Here is a 21054-nt window from a genome sequence, read left to right as displayed (position 1 = left end):
CATGTAGGCTAGATTTCATACAAATAGCCCGTTTTGGGGGTCTCCAGGAGAATTGTTACGCAAAGACATTTATTTACTAAAGCGTCTCGACTCGAAATAACGGAACAACTGTACTCCGTATTGCGCATCACGAATAAAGTAATCATAAAATCATAAATCGTTACATTACCTGATTCTGACATTGATCTTCCACCTCCACAAAACTTCCCGGTGGCTCCTGTTGCTCCAGCGTTGCAGCTGAAGCAGACGCGGTAGATGGCGTGTCCGCTCCGGGTACAGCGCGCACCTGCTCCGCCCCGTACCTTGTTTCGGTGCAGTCTGAAAAAACAACTGTACCAAAGTTTTCTCGTCCTATGGCTGCTGCGTTGGATGTGGTGGTCAGCCATCCTCTTGGAGGGTTCCCAGTAGCTAAATAATGCGAATGCGTGCGTCGGAGATGGTAATAAAAGGAGTTGAAAACACGATATTCCTCGGCGCATCCATCCACTCCACAAATGACGCGGAAGTCTGGGCTCCGACCATGTGCAGTATTAATATGACTTAAAAGGGACACACACCTCCAACAGGCCATGATATCCCAAAAGCAGAAAATCACTTTTGTAGATAAATCTGTCGTGTCTTCTTCTCAAATTTGTTTGAATGGAGAATAATCTGCCGCGCTAGGTTTGGACAATACCAACAAACACCGTGGGATTATTAAAATAAGAAGGGGAAATAATGAACAACAGTGACCCGAAAGCGCATACAAAATAAATGACAGAAAAAACATAAATATGTATATCAAGCATGTTTTATAAAAAAATGAAACAACGACATAGATTAATTTAGTTTATTTAATTCATTTTGTCAGTGGAACATTCCGGCGGGATCAAGCGGAAGCGATGACTTTGACTTGGTCAAGGCCACTCAATAAAGTTTATTTAGTAATGCAGTATTGTTACCATGTTTTATATATTGTACGTCCCATATAATATTATAAAAATTGCATGTATATTTTTGGAGATCGTAAATTGCAAGGTGGTATGAATTTGTACAAAATCAATGTTACACCCCCATGGCCATTTCCAAATGGTTGTGACCCAGAGCGATCTGCGCATCGATCTTGCGTATCTTGCGTCATCAGTCAGTCGAGAAAAAAATGGTCGATTTGGGAACACGAGGTAAGGTTTTTGTAATTTCTCTTTTATATTAGTCAAATAACTAATGCTTTGCAAGAATTGAAAAGTGATACAATTTTGGTCAAATCATGGGTAGAGCTGCAATACAAGAATTTTTAAGCATAAATTGTGGCTAATGTAGAAGGCTTACAGATGCTAGTTAGCTTAGCAACTATTGCACTTAGCTAGCTGCGTTGGCGCCACACTGGACCACAGAGTGTCCACACAGCACATTTGTATAAATTAGGTATAATACAGGAGTGAAATTTTCAATGTGTTTAAAGAAAATAAAATTTACTCTTTCATTTTATTTGAAACGTTGGTGGGGTTATTTCTTGGCATGCTAATCAAGTCTTCAAAACGTTGCTTATATCATGTAGCTGAAACTAATGACTCAAATAAAAAGCATTTTAGATATTTGGACTTTGTCAGAAATTGTATTACTTGGTGGCCAATCTTTAGGTTTATTTTAAGTTGTTAGTTTACTTTGGTAATTGAACTAACTTAATTTAATTAATTTAGCATTAATGTTTTCTATAGTAATAATCATGAATCATTTAATTTGTTTGACAGGTGATAAAGCCATGGAGAAACTGGATGATGTCACAGTATCTATCTTAAAAGGTAACGTAAAGTATATTGTCTTGGTGTCTACATGCTCTACATTGTATGAACAATGTATGTTGTCTTTTTGTCGTAATTAGCTGCCAACATTGATGAGAGCTTGCTTTCAACACTGAGTCGTGATGATCTGAGGGACCTTTTGCTTGGGCCAGAGCATTTCAGAAGAAGGAAACAATTGTGGTCATTATTCAATCCAGAGGTATTTATTATTTTGTTAAAACATTTGGTTCTACAAATGTGCATTATGTTTAGTACTTGCAGTTCATTGTTTGTTTATTTCTGTAACACAGCAAGACCATACTGTTACTGCAAAGCAGGCTTCGATTATCCCTCAGACCACTGCTTCTCCCAATACAACCCCATTGAAGACCCTGCAGCTCCCCTGTCCACCGGAATATGTGGTCTACACCGATACTGAATTGGAGCAGTGCCGAAAGAACTACTGTGACATGGCCAGCACTGGCACGGAAGAGTGTATCATGTCTAAAGAGTTAAGATGCAGGCTGGTGAGGAAGACCATTACAAGTATGGTGTCTCTACTTAGAGCAAGCCCCGGTCAAATGGTCCAATATCCCTCCAAAACCGATGTCACTGCAATGGCTAAAAGAATCGTGGAATACTACTCAATGCTGCAGGACAAGGATGACTGCACAAAATATGTATGTATGATTCTTTTTGTTTTTGCTTTTTAGACTAAATGTTGTTCTTTTTGGTGCAACCATGAAAATAATTTACAATTTGTTTCCAGGGGAGCATTAATGCCTACCTGCTAAAAAGATTGCAAAATATAAAATCCCCAGTTAAAAAGCAGGATCCGACACCTGAGAGAGGCCGGCCAAAGAAAAGGCGGATTGACTTCTTGAGTGACAAAGAATTAAATGAGGAAAAGGCAGATTATGATGCTGATGCTGATTCCAGTGGGACATCGACCAGTGGGGGGCATCAACCATTCTGCTTTCACCAGCCAGCAATTCTGATGATGATTTTAATTCAAATTCATGTAAGTACCCTACAGTATGTAACATACTCCATACACAAAATCTGTTAAACAATATTTTCTTGATAAGCATTATTTGACCATATTTGGATAACTCAAAATGCATTCTTGTCAAACCATATCAGTAAGGTAAAACCTGAAGTCAGTTCTTTGGCTAATTTACTGCGCAAACTTCCGCCCTAAATTCTTGCAGTGGAGGATATTTTATCATTTTATTACATTTTTAACAAGTCCTATCAGCTTTCAATAGTAAATTAAAATAATAGTTGACTGAAATGTTCTTTGATTTTTCCATTTTAGTGGAAGAGGATAGTCTGCTGATACAAGTCAGGCACTACAAAACACTCCAGGAAACGTATAGGAAGCCAAAGCCAAACCAAGATGCGGTTATCCAGTTATTGGATCTTGAGTTTCAGGCCAGAAGGGCATACATTGACTCAAATGCCACCAGAGAGGAGAACAGAGCTGCCCAAATCTTGGAAGCATATCCATGTTTCAAGGAGCTTCATAATGTAAGTTATAATAAGTCAGATTTGATTTTACTGTTGCACCAAATAATCTTCTTTTCTCATTTCAGGTTTTGGGTGAGCTACGCAGGATTTTGGACTCATCCAATGATAAATTCCTGGATCAAGTTCGACAGAGATGGGGGGAGTTCTGCTCCAGAGTCCACTTTTATGGGGTGTCTAAAAAAGCAATGAAGCCACCTATGATGATGGAACAAAGTAAGTTTTATTAGTGGCTTTATTTATACCTCAAATTTACTGTATGGAATTTTATTTTTAGTTTTTGTTACAGCTGATGCCCACATTGCGTTGAAGGCGCTACCAGCACTCTTTCCCTCTTCAGCGCTTCCGCCCAAAAAAATGGGGTGTGCCAGTGAGGCTTTATTGCACAGCCTTAAGGTAAAATGCTTTTTATAGAGTTGCATTAAGAACACACTAACAGTTGACATTTACAACACCCAGATAAAATGTATTGTTTTTCTGTTTAATAGCCTTCAGAAGACCCCCATGTTTTTCTACAAAAGAGAACTCTCTCCTGTCCTGTACTACTTTTCGATGGTTGCAAGTGCATCATTGCGGTGGGCAATACACCAGTTGCAACATTAGATAAAGAACAGCTTGGTGAGGGGGTAATTTATCTTATGTCTTATTATTACACTTTCCATCTGACGTACCCCAAATGTGTGGCAACCTTACTGTCTGTCATGCAGACAGAAGTACTTCAGGATGCCATTCATGAGAGCGACACCACCTCCTCATACAAAAAAGCCCTGGCAGAGTGGCGTGATTTCATTGGATAGTAGTGCTGTATTTTGGAGATGGAGGAAGGGGATTTTAGAGTGTCTGTTTTTCTCTTCATTGTTTTTTTGTATTTGTTGAAATTGCAGCTTTGTTCTAAAAGCGTTCACATGCAAGATTTAGGTGAGCAAGTTTAAGGTCTTTGCTTTGTGAATGTTTGTGCCACAAAATGTTTTTGCAACAGTAAATCTGTGTGTCCATTACAGATGTAATTTTATACTTAGCTATGGCACTGGATTGTTCAAGATTTTGTCAACGTGTACAATATTTTAGAAAATAAAGATATTGACACTCATTTTGAGTTTCTTTTACTTTTTCTTAAAATAAGCAAATTAAGAATTTAAGATTTATTTGCTAAAATTAAGTATAAATAAAACTAATAATAAGCTTTATATTCTAGTTTTAAGATTTTCTACCTTAATTTGCTGCTTACAATTAGTGTTTTATGCTTAATTTTAGATAATTTAATTTGGATTGTTACTTAGAATAAGTGTTTTTAGCTTATTTTAAGAGTTATACCCACTTAGAAAAAAAGTCTTATTTCAAGAATTCTTGATAAGTAAAATTCACTTACCCCACTGGCAGATAATTTCACTTAATTCAAGTAGATTTTCCCCTAAAACAAGTGTATTTTTCTAGTTTTAAGGTGGTGTAAATTTGCAGTGCAGGGACCACTTCACCAGGGGAGGGGCATCTGGGTCCATAGGTCCTCAGGAGTGAGAGAAAGAAAAAGAAGGCGGTGAACAGTTTGCAAGTGGAATTAAAAAATAAATATTGTTTGATAGCATAAGTAGTCAGAAGAAGAGGATAGTGCTCAAGCTGTCATATTTCCCCCAGCATAGTTACTCTTAGGGCAGCGTAGCTAAAGCTGTGTGTTTATATTTCTGTTCCTAACTAGTCTGACCATAAGCGATTTCAAAGAGGAACGTTTTAAGCCTGGACTTAAATGAAGAGACTGTGTCAGCATATTTAACATGGGTCGGGAGCTGATTCCATAACACAGGAGCTTGGTAGCTAAACGCTCTACCTCCTACTGTGCTTTTAGAGACTCTTGGGACCACCAGAAGGCCAGCATTCTGAGAGCGAAGAGCTCTGTTTGGATGATATGGTTCTATAGCATCTTTGAGGTAGGATGGGGTCATGTCATTTATGGCTTTGTAGGTCAAGAGTAGAATTTTGAATTTGATTCTAAACTGGACAGGAGCCAGTGAAGAGACTTCAGCACTGGCGTAATGTGCTCTCTTCTTTTTGTTCCTGTTAGTAATCTTGCTGCTGCATTTTGAACCAGTTGAAAGCTTTTTATGGAGCTTTTAGGACACGCTGTGAGCAGGAGTTACAGTAGTCTAATCTAGTCGTTACAAATGCATGGATAAGTTTTTCAGCATCACTTTTAGGCAGGAGTCTTCTGATTTTGGCGATGTTGCGCAGATGGAAATAGGCTGTTTTACAAGCTTGATTTATATGAGCTTTAAATGAGAGCTCCTGGTCAAATAAGACTCCAAGATTTCTTACAGTAGAACTAGAGGCTACACTAACATTGTCCAGTGTGACTATCTGCTCAGATAGACCGTCTCGTAGATGCTTAGGACCAGCACAATGACCTCGGTTTTTTCAGGGTTAAGAAGCAGGTAGTTAAGTGTCATCCAGGTTTTTATCTCCTTCACACAAGCACTAAGTCTGTCTACTTGATCGCTCTGATCAGGTTTCATTGATAAATACAGCTGAGTGTCGTCTGCATAGCAGTGGAAGTTAATGCCATGCTTTCTGATCATGTGACCTAACTGCAGCATATAAAGAGTAAACAGAATTGGACCGAGTACCGAACCCTGTGGCACACCGTAAATTACTTTAGAGCAAGGTGAGGAGCTCTGGTTTACATTAAGAAATTGGTACCTATCAGATAAATAGGATTTAAATCAGCTGAGGGCTGTTCCTCCAACACCTACATCACATTCTAACCTCTGCAGTAGAATGTTGTGGTCAATGGTGTCAAACGCTGAGGTCCAACAGGACCAGGATTGAGACCAGTCCATCGTCAGCGGCTAATAACAAATCATTTGTGACTTTAACTAGTGCAGTTTCAGTGCTGTGGTGGGCTCTGAACCCTGCTGTGGTGGGCTCTGAACCCTGACTGGAAAACTTCAAATAAGTTATTGTCCTGCAGGTGGCGAAAAAGCTGTTTTACTACAACTTTTTCAAGGATTTTAGAGACAAAGGGAAGATTTGAAATAGGTCTGTAGTTTATCAATAGGTTGGGATCTAGATTAGGCTTTTTCAGAAGAGGTTTAATGACTGCATGTTTGAAGGACTGTGGAACATAAGCACTTTCGAGTGAAGTATTTATTACATTAAGAATAGAGTCTATAATTAGGGGGAAAATGTCTTTGAGGAGTCTGCTTGGAATCGGGTCTAGGACACAAGTTGAGCTTTTAGAGGACATAATGGCTGAAGTTATCTCTGCTTGATTAACAGCTGTGAACCTTTCTAAGTTTACAGGTGGATTTATATGGGACGTTAGATTTACAGCTGTTGTCTGGTGTATTTGTAGTCATGGTAACAGAGTTTGACACATCACCTGTCTCGGCTCGGATTGATATGAAATCAGCAGCTTTCACTTCAACACGACAAAAGCCAGCAAACAGTTGAGCAGCTCATTTTGAGTCGTTTTAAGCAGTTTTAAGACGTAAACACGAAAAACACGGCGTGTGGCACTTCCTCGTAGGCGCGCGCACATGTCTGTGTCTCTAGCGTAAAAAGCGTAACTACTACGTTCAAAAGGGCGCTCCAGATTGCGCCCGTCAGTCGCTATTTTCCTATGGCAAAAGCCATAGTGACATAGTAACTTTTGATTGTGATTTGATAAAATCACAATCAAAAATTTTTTTGGCTAAAAATCCCCATTGCTTTTCTATGGGGCTTTGGGGCGCTTTTCAAACCGCCCCACGGCTACGAAAGAGACGCAGGCTGCGCCAGGCCGCAGACAAAGTATACATCTATATCTATTTATAGATATATATATGGATATATATTATTATTTTACACATTTACACTAATAAGAATATAAGATATTTCTGAATAAATGATATTGTTTTTAGACACAAAAAAAATTGACGTAGTTGGCAGATTGACGGGGGCGGCGCCTCAGCGCCCATAATGGACCAGCCGCTGCTGCTGTTGGACCAGTTCGCTGCACTGTAGACAAGCTTCAGCCAATCAAATACAAACTGACAAACCGACACTTTAAAGGTCCCATAACATGCAAAATCGACTTTTCAGAGCTTTCAACCTTCTTACATTGCTATTTGTGCTTCATATATGTACCCAGAGTGTTTTTTTTGATTGATTCCCGCAGTTTTTAGCTATATTACAGACTATCTCCTTTCCTCGAATCTCCAAACTGACGGGCGGTGGGGCAAGACCGCGTCATAACCACAGGCACGCGTCATCATCCCCCCTTTATTTAGTCTCAAAGTAGTGTTGATCTGAAGTTCTATTGTTTCTCACTCACTGGCGCGGCGCAGCACGGAGCAGACAGCTGTGGGGCACACACTACGTCACGGGTGGGCGGGGCACACACGCGCTCTCTGAGACTACGTCACGGGTTGGGCGGGGCACACACGCGCTCTCTGAGACTACGTCACGGGTTGGGCGGGGGAGCCAGATCGCTCTTCGCAAGGGTGGGGGCGAATCTCAAACCAAGCCGTCTGCATTTCCGGGTTGGTGAGGGGGTCCAAGGTCTGGGTGATATTTCTTAACTATTATGTTAAGGGTGTTGCACAACCCTTATTATTATCAATTATACACTTAGGATAGACTACGAAACGTGAAAAAAAGCATGTTATGGCACCTTTAAGGAGCTCCACTCTTCTAGCTTCTACCAGGTGAATAACATGTCACTTCTTTAAATATAGTTTCATTTCCACCTCCAGATCTGCATCAGGATCCAGTGACTGTGGCTCTGTCAGTCTTGTTGTCTGGCTGTGTGCTGGTGATCATCGTCCTCTGTGTGAAGAGAGTCTGTGCACACTGCAGATGTGACTTATTCTAAATGTGGACCATTTCCTCTTACAGTTTGACGGGACTGTTTTGTAACAGTGTGGCATATTTTACAGATTCTCCTGATACTGTCACTCGTCCACAGCGTTCTGAAAATATGGTATGTGATGATAATGCTGAACAAAGAATTGTGCCGCTGTAGTATAGAGATTTTATAACATGTTTATTTCCTCTTCATATTTGCAGGGCACAAGTGCAGATGTGAACTACGCAGCGCTGAATTTCTCCTCTAGAAAAGTGAAACAGAGCAGTAAAAGAAGAGCAGAGCAGGAGTGTGTGTACTCCTCTGTGAGAGCAGACCAGCACAGATAGACCAGCCTCAAAGGAAACAGGCCGGAATATATAGACACTTTGTTTTTGTTGTAGTATTTTAAGTATTCTGCTTTTGTGCAAATGTTAGTCATAATGATATTTTTTACAAAACATTTACTTTTTACCAATACTTTTGAAATGTAAATGTCTTTAGAATGAAATCAATTGCTCTGTGAAATATAATAACATTTTGTAAAATAAAAGGCCCCACACACTGACTCCATGCTGTTCTCTTTGATTTGTTTGATTTTATTCCACATTATCCTTTTAAAAGTAGTTCAAAATACACATGAAATTAACAAGTGTCAACAATTATGATTACATGTATACATTTAAATTACTGAAATCATTTTAAGCTTTATTCCACCATATTATATAATTAAACCTGCAGTCGTCCAAATAAATACAAAAAATGATTTGTTGCCAAGTGCTGGTCCTGGACTGTGCCTATTTTAAAACTAATAAACAGACTAAAGTTACATATTTACACATTTCCATCATGTAAGAATCGTGTCCTATAGAATTCTTATCTTCTTTAAGTTTACTGCCTCAGAATGAGAGATTTGATTCTACTTCACATGAACAAAAGTGACATAAGTGAAGACACATTCTGTTTCTGCCGCTTCAATCGTCCGATGCAGCGCGGCTTCACAGTCCGACCGCTTTATCCTCACCTGTTTTGTAAGAACAACATTATAATAAGAAGAATGTATTGAATAAGAAACATTAATATTAACATATTTTTTGGTACCTCAGTTCTTTGTTGATCGTGGCCTTGTTTCGTTTTTTTGTTGAGATTCTTTGTGGTCAAACAAATGAGAGTAAAACAGACGAGACCCAAGAAACTACTCAGCAGGATAAGAGCCAGATTAGCCTCATGTAAAACACACCTGCATTTCTCTGTGAGGGAAAAACAGAATCAACTATAAAGAACACAATTATGTACATTTACATATTCAACCGTGTTTGGACCTGTAAACAACACAATCTAATAAGTCTGTAAATACCTGTAACATTGACTGTGGTTCCATTTCCAAAGAGAATGAGTCCACAGGCTGCCACAGCACAGTGGTACGTCCCGGCCTCAGAGACACTCATGGTTTTGGACAAAGTGTAGAGACATTTGTGAGGACCAGGACCTTCTGTGCTCCTGTCACACTGACCAGAGCTGTTCCTCTGAGTGTAGACTAAACCAGGACCAGAGTCCAGTCCAGATCTGAACCACCAAACCATGTGCTCCTCAAAACACTGAGCATTCTCAGTTTGGACCCAACACTGAAGATCCACAGAGTCTCCTGAGTCTACTGGACCAGAGAGATCTGGACTCACCACGCTCACGCCTGAGTCTGGACCTGAAGAATGTCATTATATGTCAAAGACATTCAAGTAAGCTACAGAACATAAATGACAAAATATCAAAGTAGTTTACCTTTAACGTTTAAAAATGTGACACTCACAAAGGTCATATTTTTTAACAGTAGTTGTACTTTCACACAGTAGTAAAACCCAGTGTCACTCGGCTGTGCTGCATCAAGACTCAGTACAAAAGATCCAGGTTCTTGTTTAGTTTTAATGGAAGAATGTGGAGATCCATATGTTTTATCATCAAATGACGGAGTTCCTCCTAAAGACTCAGGCACATTTCCAGAGAGTCTGATCCAGTACAAAGTTGTGCTGCTGCTGTCAGAAGAATCACGAGGACATTTTAGAGTCACTGTTTCTCCAACATTGAAAGTCTTTGCCTCAAACACAGAATCACTGGCACATCCTGCAAAACAAAGAGAATAATTCTTAGAACAGTTTCTATTATTTCCATCATAGAAACAAAGTTTACATCAGACTATTTGTTAATAAATAGAAAACAAAGTAAGAATGAAATAACTTTTTAGATTATTTGCGTACATAAAAGTGTTGTAAATACTTACGTGCCAGTGTGAGGAATGGCAGTGCACATAGCAGATGGAACAAGATCATTTTGACCCACTGAATAGAACAATCTTCTGTCAGCGCTTTATAAAATGTTGCCTTATTATAATGATATAAGTGGGAGGAGCACTTCAGAACAATCTGATTGGTCCGTGATACTTCGCTTCACCACCAGGGAAATAACAACAACAACATTTCACATTAAATTACATGATTCACACATTTTAATTCATACTTTGCTTGTTTGGAGAATACTCCAATGTTCTGAGCGTCTGTAGCAGGAAAATTATCCATATGTTTTATCATTTTAGTCATTGGAACGTCTCAGAGTTTAGCCCAACTCTGTCCAAACTAAACAAAAGGAAACATTTTGGACGATGGAAGAAACCCATCCAGGCACAGGGAGAACATCCACACTTCATACAACGACTCAATATTCAAATCCATGTTGCTCTGAGGTGATTTCTGTGTTTCATTTAATGAAAACATGAAAACAGTGAAAATGAACATGAGCCATTGCACTGCAGATCCAGCCCAAACTACAAAGGAGATGACAACAATCAATCAATATATAACACATAAAACACGAGGGACGACTGACCTCTTCCCCACACGGAATTATCAAAAGGGAAGAGGAAGTCACGGCCCCCAAACTTATACCAGTGCCACAAGGGGAACACACGAAGAAGAAGTAGGGACTGGAGGACCAATACAGCACAGTAAATCAAGTACCAGTTATATTAAACACAATCATTAAAATAAAGAATAATAATGATTTTGTGTAATTATAATACAATAATATATGGACTGGTTACATAAGGGACAAAGAATGGTGTCACGTCTTCAACATGGGGCAGTTTAGAGTATTTTGGGATGTATCCTGAACCATGACCCCATTTGAAAAGGAGTCCAGCCCTGGAAATGTTGGGGAATTTGACCCTCACACTGCTGTGAGTTTACAATTTCAAATACAATATGCACATGCAGAGTTCTCCGATAAACAGACATATTTCCCTCTTGCCCCCAAGCACTTCCTGGTTGTGTTCTCTGGTTGTCCCTTCCTTCTCCATGCTCTCAGTGCCGTGGTGAGGTTATTCTCATGATAGAGGCTCCTGTGTGGTCATTGTCCCCCAAACTCAGGGTGAAGCTCCACTGTCATGGCCCCACACCAAGGGAAGTCTCACCAAGCATTAAAACTACAATGTGGGTAAAGACTACAATGAGATATGGACGACACACAGAAACCATGATAAACTTTAAATCAATAAATAAATGTATAAACTATTATTGGAATTAAAGGTGGAATATTAATTATACATTAAAACATGAAAGTATGTGAATATAAAGGGTTTGTGAGCGATAAGGACAAACTTAAAATCCTGCATGTGTTGAAAAACGCAAATAACTTTCTATAAAGCATAGGTGTCAAACTCTGGCCCGCGGGCCAAATCCGGCCCGCCAGACGTTTTAATCCGGCCCGCCGAACATTTCAAATTCATATTTAATTATTATTTATATTTTTTAAATCGTTTCAAAGAACCGTAGTTACATCCGTAATCGTTTTTAACGCTAAGACTACGCGTCCCACAATGCCGCCGGTGGCCGCCCCTCCCCCACGGGGCTCTGCTGCACTTCAAGCACTTTTGAGCAGAAGTTTAGTTGTGTGTCAGTTCAGGTGTACAGATAACTACACAGACATGGAAATGTTAGTTAGTACATTTAAAAGTTTTTTTTAGATCTTGAGAAGTTTATTTTGTTATAAAGTCAAATGTTTATCTCTGTGTAGAACTGTAGATCAACTCTGAAGTTGTAATGCACATAAACTGAAGCACAGTATTGGTGAAATTCCACTTGTTTTTCTAAATACAGTTTGTGAGAACAAACGTTTTGTAATTTTTTTTAATCGATCCAGTAATTTCTTCAAAAACAGCGTATATATATATATATATTTATATAAAAAGCTGTTTATTTCTTATATTTTTAATAGTTTTATGTCTTACGTTATGTTCAGCCCACGGCCCAAAATGAGTTTGACTCCCCTGTATATAGTGCATAGTAGACATTACTACATGAAGAAGAAATAAAAACACAGTCAATTGCTTTTGCCTGTTTCATAAAACAGCTTCTAAGTGGCATTAGTTACCTTGAACTACATGTGTAACATTTTACATTTTTATATTTAATCATCACAGCCATTATTGCTGTATGGGAAGTTGTTCTTAAATACATGTCATTTATAACATTCTTTCATAGGTTTTCTAATAACAAAAGCATATTTTTATGAATAGAAGTTAAGCAATAGCATTAGCCTTATGCAAAGTAATAAACTAAAAAAACACTCCTCTGGTGTGTTTGTAGTCATGGTAACAGAGTTTGACACATCACCTGTCTCGGCTCGGATTGATATGAAATCAGCAGCTTTCACTTCAACACGACAAAAGCCAGCAAACAGTTGAGCAGCTCGTTTTGAGTCGTTTTAAGCAGTTTTAAGACGTAAACACGAAAAACACGGCGTGTGGCACTTCCTCGTAGGCGCGCGCACATGTCTGTGTCTCTAGCGTAAAAAGCGTAACTACTACGTTCAAAAGGGCGCTCCAGATTGCGCCCGTCAGTCGCTATTTTCCTATGGCAAAAGCCATAGTGACATAGTCACTTTTGATTGTGATTTGATAAAATCACAATCAAAAATTTTTTTGGCTAAAAATCCCCATTGCTTTTCTATGGGGCTTTGGGGCGCTTTTCAAACCGCCCCACGGCTACGAAAGAGACGCAGGCTGCGCCAGGCCGCAGACAAAGTATACATCTATATCTATTTATAGATATATATATTATTATTTTACACATTTACACTAATAAGAATATAAGATATTTCTGAATAAATTATATTGTTTTTAGACACAAAACAAATTGACGTAGTTGGCAGATCGACGGGGGCGGCGCCCCAGCGCCCATAATGGACCAGCCGCTGCTGCTGTTGGACCAGTTCGCTGCACTGTAGACAAGCTTCAGCCAATCAAATACAAACTGACAAACCGACACTTTAAAGGTCCCATAACATGCAAAATCGACTTTTCAGAGCTTTTAACCTTCTTACATTGCTATTTGTGCTTCATATATGTACCCAGAGTGTTTTTTTTGATTGATTCCCGCAGTTTTTAGCTATATTACAGACTATCTCCTTTCCTCGAATCTCCAAACTGACGGGCGGTGGGGCAAGACCGCGTCATAACCACAGGCACGCGTCATCATCCCCCCTTTATTTAGTCTCAAAGTAGTGTTGATCTGAAGTTCTATTGTTTCTCATTCACTGGCGCGGCGCAGCGCGGAGCAGACAGCTGTGGGGCACACACTACGTCACGGGTGGGCGGGGCACACACGCGCTCTGAGACTACGTCACGGGTTGGGCGGGGCACACACGCGCTCTGAGACTACGTCACGGGTTGGGCGGGGGAGCCAGATCGCTCTTCGCAAGGGTGGGGGCGAATCTCAAACCAAGCCGTCTGCATTTCCGGGTTGGTGAGGGGGTCCAAGGTCTGGGTGATATTTCTTAACTATTATGTTATGGGTGTTGCACAACCCTTATTATTATCAATTATACACTTAGGATAGACTACGAAACGTGAAAAAAAGCATGTTATGGCACCTTTAAGGAGCTCCACTCTTCTAGCTTCTACCAGGTGAATAACATGTCACTTCTTTAAATATAGTTTCATTTCCACCTCCAGTTCTGCATCAGGATCCAGTGACTGTGGCTCTGTCAGTCTTGTTGTCTGGCTGTGTGCTGGTGATCATCGTCCTCTGTGTGAAGAGAGTCTGTGCACACTGCAGAGGTGACTTATTCTAAATGTGGACCATTTCCTCTTACAGTTTAATGTGACTGTTTTGTAATAGTGTGGCATATTTTACAGATTCTCCTGATACTGTCACTCGTCCACAGCGTTCTGAAAATATGGTATGTGATGATAATGCTGAACAAAGAATTGTGCCGCTGTAGTATAGAGATTTTATAACATGTTTATTTCCTCTTCATATTTGCAGGGCACAAGTGCAGATGTGAACTGCGCAGCGCTGAATTTCTCCTCTAGAAAAGTGAAACAGAGCAGTAAAAGAAGAGCAGAGCAGGAGTGTGTGTACTCCTCTGTGAGAGCAGACCAGCACAGATAGACCAGCCTCAAAGGAAACAGGCCGGAATATATAGACACTTTGTTTTTGTTGTAGTATTTTAAGTATTCTGCTTTTGTGCAAATGTTAGTCATAATGATATTTTTTACAAAACATTTACTTTTTACCAATACTTTTGAAATGTAAATGTCTTTAGAATGAAATCAATTGCTCTGTGAAACATAATAACATTTTGTAAAATAAAAGGCCCACACACTGACTCCATGCTGTTCTCTTTGATTTGTTTGATTTTATTCCACATTATCCTTTTAAAAGTAGTTCAAAATACACATGAAATTAACAAGTGTCAACAATTATGATTACATGTATACATTTAAATTACTGAAATCATTTTAAGCTTTATTCCACCATATTATATAATTAAACCTGCAGTCGTCCAAATAAATACAAAAAATGATTTGTTGCCAAGTGCTGGTCCTGGACTGTGCCTATTTTAAAACTAATAAACAGACTAAAGTTACATATTTACACATTTCCATCATGTAAGAATCGTGTCCTATAGAATTCTTATCTTCTTTAAGTTTACTGCCTCAGAATGAGAGATTTGATTCTACTTCACATGAACAAAAGTGACATAAGTGAAGACACATTCTGTTTCTGCCGCTTCAATCGTCCGATGCAGCGCGGCTTCACAGTCCGACCGCTTTATCCTCACCTGTTTTGTAAGAACAACATTATAATAAGAAGAAAGTATTGAATAAGAAACATTAATATTCACATATTTTTTGGTACCTCTGTTCTTTGTTGATCGTGGCCCTGTTTAGTTTTTTTGTTGAGATTCTTTGTGGTCAAACAAATGAGAGTAAAACAGACGAGACCCAAGAAACTACTCAGCAGGATAAGAGCCAGATTAGCCTCATGTAAAACACACCTGCATTTCTCTGTGAGGGAAAAACAGAATCAACTATAAAGAACACAATTATGTACATTTACATATTCAACCGTGTTTGGACCTGTAAACAACACAATCTAATAAGTCTGTAAATACCTGTATCATTGACTGTGGTTCCATTTCCAAAGAGAATGAGTCCACAGGCTGCCACAGCACAGTGGTACGTCCCGGCCTCAGAGACACTCATGGTTTTGGACAAAGTGTAGAGACATTTGTGAGGACCAGGACCTTCTGTGCTCCTGTCACACTGACCAGAGCTGTTCCTCTGAGTGTAGACTAAACCAGGACCAGAGTCCAGTCCAGATCTGAACCACCAAACCATGTGCTCCTCAAAACACTGAGCATTCTCAGTTTGGACCCAACACTGAAGATCCACAGAGTCTCCTGAGTCTACTGGACCAGAGAGATCTGGACTCACCACGCTCACGCCTGAGTCTGGACCTGAAGAATGTCATTATATGTCAAAGACATTCAAGTAAGCTACAGAACATAAATGACAAAATATCAAAGTAGTTTACCTTTAACGTTTAAAAATATGGCACTTACAAAGGTCATACTTCTGAACAGTAGTTGTACTTTCACACAGTAGTAAAACCCAGTGTCACTCGGCTGTGCTGCATCAAGACTCAGTACAAAAGATCCAGGTTCTTGTTTAGTTTTAATGGAAGAATGTGGAGCTCCATATGTTGTATTATCATGATATGACGGAGTTCCTCCTAAAGACTCAGGCACATTTCCAGAGAGTCTGATCCAGTACAAAGTTGTGCTGCTGCTGTCAGAAGAATCACGAGGACATTTTAGAGTCACTGTTTCTCCAACATTGAAAGTCTTTGCCTCAAACACAGAATCACTGGCACATCCTGCAAAACAAAGAGAATAATTCTTAGAACAGTTTCTATTATTTCCATCATAGAAACAAAGTTTACATCAGAATATTTGTTAATAAATAGAAAACAAAGTAAGAATGAAATTACTTTTTAGATTATTTGCGTACATAAAAGTGTTGTAAATACTTACGTGCCAGTGTGAGGAATGGCAGTGCACATAGCAGATGGAACAAGATCATTTTGACCCACTGAATAGAACAATCTTCTGTCAGCGCTTTATAAAATGGTGGCTTATTATAATGATATAAGTGGGAGGAGCACTTCAGAACAATCTGATTGGTCCGTGATACTTCGCTTCACCACCAGGGAAATAACAACAACAACATTTCACATTAAATTACATCATTCACACATTTTAATTCATACTTTGCTTGTTTGGAGAATACTCCAATGTTCTGAGCGTCTGTAGCAGGAAAATTATCCATATGTTTTATCATTTTAGTCATTGGAACGTCTCAGAGTTTAGCCCAACTCTGTCCAAACTAAACAAAAGGAAACATTTTGGACGATGGAAGAAACCCATCCAGGCACAGGGAGAACATCCACACTTCATACAACGACTCAATATTCAAATCCATGTTGCTCTGAGGTGATTTCTGTGTTTCATTTAATGAAAACATGAAAACAGTGAAAATGAACATGAGCCATTGCACTGCAGATCCAGCCCAAACTACAAAGGAGATGACAACAATCAATCAATATATAACACATAAAACACGAGGGACGACTGACCTCTTCCCCACACGGAATTATCAAAAGGGAAGAGGAAGTCACGGCCCCCAAACTTATACCAGTGCCACAAGGGGAACACACGAAGAAGAAGTAGGGACTGGAGGACCAATACAGCACAGTAAATCAAGTACCAGTTATATTAAACACAATCATTAAAATAAAGAATAATAATGATTTTGTGTAATTATAATACAATAATATATGGACTGGTTACATAAGGGACAAAGAATGGTGTCACGTCTTCAACATGGGGCAGTTTAGAGTATTTTGGGATGTATCCTGAACCATGACCCCATTTGAAAAGGAGTCCAGCCCTGGAAATGTTGGGGAATTTGACCCTCACACTGCTGTGAGTTTACAATTTCAAATACAATATGCACATGCAGAGTTCTCCGATAAACAGACATATTTCCCTCTTGCCCCCAAGCACTTCCTGGTTGTGTTCTCTGGTTGTCCCTTCCTTCTCCATGCTCTCAGTGCCGTGGTGAGGTTATTCTCATGATAGAGGCTCCTGTGTGGTCATTGTCCCCCAAACTCAGGGTGAAGCTCCACTGTCATGGCCCCACACCAAGGGAAGTCTCACCAAGCATTAAAACTACAATGTGGGTAAAGACTACAATGAGATATGGACGACACACAGAAACCATGATAAACTTTAAATCAATAAATAAATGTATAAACTATTATTGGAATTAAAGGTGGAATATTAATTATACATTAAAACATGAAAGTATGTGAATATAAAGGGTTTGTGAGCGATAAGGACAAACTTAAAATCCTGCATGTGTTGAAAAACACAAATAACTTTCTATAAAGCATAGGTGTCAAACTCTGGCCCGCGGGCCAAATCCGGCCCGCCAGACGTTTTAATCCGGCCCGCCGAACATTTCAAATTCATATTTAATTATTATTATTATTTTTTAAATCGTTTCATAGAACCGTAGTTACATCCGTAATCGTTTTTATCGCTAAAACTACGCGTCCCACAATGCCGCCGGTGGCCGCCCCTCCCCCACGGGGCTCTGCTGCACTTCAAGCACTTTTGAGCAGAAGTTTAGTTGTGTGTCAGTTCAGGTGTACAGATAACTACACAGACATGGAAATGTTAGTTAGTACATTTAAAAGTTTTTTTAGATCTTGAGAAGTTTATTTTGTTATAAAGTCAAATGTTTATCTCTGTGAAGAACTGTAGATCAACTCTGAAGTTGTAATGCACATAAACTGAAGCACAGTATTGTTGAAATTACACTTGTTTTTCTAAATACAGTTTGTGAGAACAAACGTTTTGTAATTTCTTTTAATCGATCCAGTAATTGCTTCAAAAACAGCGTAGGCTATATAAAGCTGTTTATTTCTTGTATTTTTTATTGTTTTTTGTTTTACGTTATGGTCGGCCCACGGCCCAAAATGAGTTTGACTCCCCTGTATATAGTGCATAGTAGACATTACTACATGAAGAGGAAATAAAAACACAGTCAATTGCTTTTGCCTGTTTCATAAAACAGCTTCTAAGTGGCATTAGTTACCTTGAACTACATATGTAACATTTTACATTTTTATATTTAATCATCACAGCCATTATTGCTGTATGGGAAGTTGTTCTTAAATACATGTCCTTTATAACATTCTTTCATAGGTTTTCTAATAACAAAAGCATTTTTTTATGAATAGAAGTTAAGCAATGCTTAGCGTTAGCCTTATGCAAAGTAATAAACTAAAAAAAACACTCCTCTGGTCAAATCAAATCAAATCAATTTATTTTTGTAAGGCCCAAAATCACAACAACAGTTGCCTCTGAGGGCCACAGGGAGAAATGAATCAACAATGTCTGTGGTGGCGATGAAGTCAGACAATGTCTGTGGTGGCGAGGGACGATGTCCCAGGGTCCTCTGTCCTTAGACTCTCTTTCTCGGCCAGGAAAAACTACAAAAAAAAACCTCTTTGGGAAAAAAGCGTAGAAACCTGGAGGAGTTCCAGTGAAGGAGAGATCCGACTCTCACAGACGGACAGACGGACACGAGGGAGACTGGAATATGGACCCACTCTTCAGGCAGATGAGGGACCGACTGAGGCGAACTGGACCCACTCTTCAGGCAGATGAGGGACCGTCTGAGTCGAGCTGGACCCACTCTGAGGGACCGTCTGAGTCGAGCTGGACCCACTCTTCAGGCAGATGAGGGACCGTCGGAGTCGAGCTGGACCCACTCTTCAGGCAGATGAGGGACCGTCTGAGTCGAGCTGGACCCACTCTTCAGGCAGATGAGGGACCGTCGGAGTCGAGCTGGACCCACTCTTCAGGCAGATGAGGGACCGTCGGAGTCGAGCTGGACCCACTCTTCAGGCAGATGAGGGACCGTCGGAGTCGAGCTGGACCCACTCTTCAGGCAGATGAGGGACCGTCTGAGTCGAGCTGGACGAGCTGGACCCACTCTTCAGGCAGATGAGGGACCGTCGGAGTCGAGCTGGACCCACTCTTCAGGCAGATGAGGGACCGTCTGAGTCGAGCTGGACCCACTCTTCAGGCAGATGAGGGACCGTCTGAGTCGAGCTGGACCCACTCTTCAGGCAGATGAGGGACCGTCGGAGTCGAGCTGGACCCACTCTTCAGGCAGATGAGGGACCGTCTGAGTCGAGCTGGACCCACTCTTCAGGCAGATGAGGGACCGTCTGAGTCGAGCTGGACCCACTTTTCAGGCAGATGAGGGACCGTCGGAGTCGAGCTGGACCCACTCTTCAGGCAGATGAGGGACCGTCTGAGTCGAGCTGGACCCACTCTTCAGGCAGATGAGGGACCGTCTGAGTCGAGCTGGACCCACTCTTCAGGCAGATGAGGGACCGTCGGAGTCGAGCTGGACCCACTCTTCAGGCAGATGAGGGACCGTCTGAGTCGAGCTGGACCCACTCTTCAGGCAGATGAGGGACCGTCGGAGTCGAGCTGGACCCACTCTTCAGGCAGATGAGGGACCGTCTGAGTCGAGCTGGACCCACTCCTCAGGCAGATGAGGGACCGTCCACACAGGGCAGGGACCACTTCACCAGGGGAGGGGCATCTGGTTCCACAGGTCCTCAGGAGTGAGAGAAAGAAAAAGAAGGCGGTGAACAGTTTGCAAGTGGAATTAAAAAATAAATATTGTTTGATAGCATAAGTAGTCAGAAGAAGAGGATAGTGCTCAAGCTGTCATATTTCCCCCAGCATAGTTACTCTTAGGGCAGCGTAGCTAAAGCTGTGTGTTTATATTTCTGTTCCTAACTAGTCTGACCATAAGCGATTTCAAAGAGGAACGTTTTAAGCCTGGACTTAAATGAAGAGACTGTGTCAGCATATTTAACATGGGTCGGGAGCTGATTCCATAACACAGGAGCTTGGTAGCTAAACGCTCTACCTCCTACTGTGCTTTTAGAGACTCTTGGGACCACCAGAAGGCCAGCATTCTGAGAGCGAAGAGCTCTGTTTGGATGATATGGTTCTATAGCATCTTTGAGGTAGGATGGGGTCATGTCATTTATGGCTTTGTAGGTCAAGAGTAGAATTTTGAATTTGATTCTAAACTGGACAGGAGCCAGTGAAGAGACTTCAGCACTGGCGTAATGTGCTCTCTTCTTTTTGTTCCTGTTAGTAATCTTGCTGCTGCATTTTGAACCAGTTGAAAGCTTTTTATGGAGCTTTTAGGACACGCTGTGAGCAGGAGTTACAGTAGTCTAATCTAGTCGTTACAAATGCATGGATAAGTTTTTCAGCATCGCTTTTAGGCAGGATTCTTCTGATTTTGGCGATGTTGCGCAAATGGAAATAGGCTGTTTTACAAGCTTGATTTATATGAGCTTTAAATGAGAGCTCCTGGTCAAATAAGACTCCAAGATTTCTTACTGTAGAACTGGAGGCTACACTGACATTGTCCAGTGTGACTATCTGCTCAGATAGACCGTCTCGTAGATGCTTAGGACCAGCACAATGACCTCGGTTTTTTCAGGGTTAAGAAGCAGG

The 21054-nt window shown here is 40.5% G+C and overlaps 1 protein-coding gene and 1 long non-coding RNA gene across 2 annotated transcripts; one reads left to right on the top strand and one right to left on the bottom strand.

Moving 5' to 3' along the window:
• Nucleotides 1-1713: 1713 nt before the first annotated feature.
• On the top strand, nucleotides 1714-2650 carry LOC140346826 (uncharacterized). Its single transcript, XR_011924337.1, has 4 exons — nucleotides 1714-1781; nucleotides 1862-1980; nucleotides 2072-2440; nucleotides 2530-2650. It is a non-coding gene; the product is annotated as an uncharacterized lncRNA (long non-coding RNA).
• Nucleotides 2651-7582: 4932 nt separating this feature from the next.
• Nucleotides 7583-15637, bottom strand: LOC140348541 (uncharacterized). Its single transcript, XM_072434477.1, has 5 exons — nucleotides 15547-15637; nucleotides 9880-10218; nucleotides 9789-9802; nucleotides 9458-9683; nucleotides 7583-7617 (listed from the first exon to the last, which is right to left on the bottom strand). The coding sequence occupies exons 1-5, from the start codon at nucleotides 15635-15637 to the stop codon at nucleotides 7583-7585; spliced, it is 705 nt and encodes a 234-aa protein (XP_072290578.1).
• Nucleotides 15638-21054: the final 5417 nt, after the last annotated feature.

Source organism: Eucyclogobius newberryi, unplaced genomic scaffold (genome assembly GCF_026437365.1).
Source record: "Eucyclogobius newberryi isolate DKJ021-1_F unplaced genomic scaffold, fEucNew1.0.hap1 SCAF_11, whole genome shotgun sequence".
Classification (NCBI taxonomy): Eukaryota; Metazoa; Chordata; class Actinopteri; order Gobiiformes; family Gobiidae; genus Eucyclogobius; species Eucyclogobius newberryi.
The sequence above is the reverse complement of the archived record's forward strand: the minus strand, read 5'-3'. Positions and strand labels throughout refer to the sequence as shown.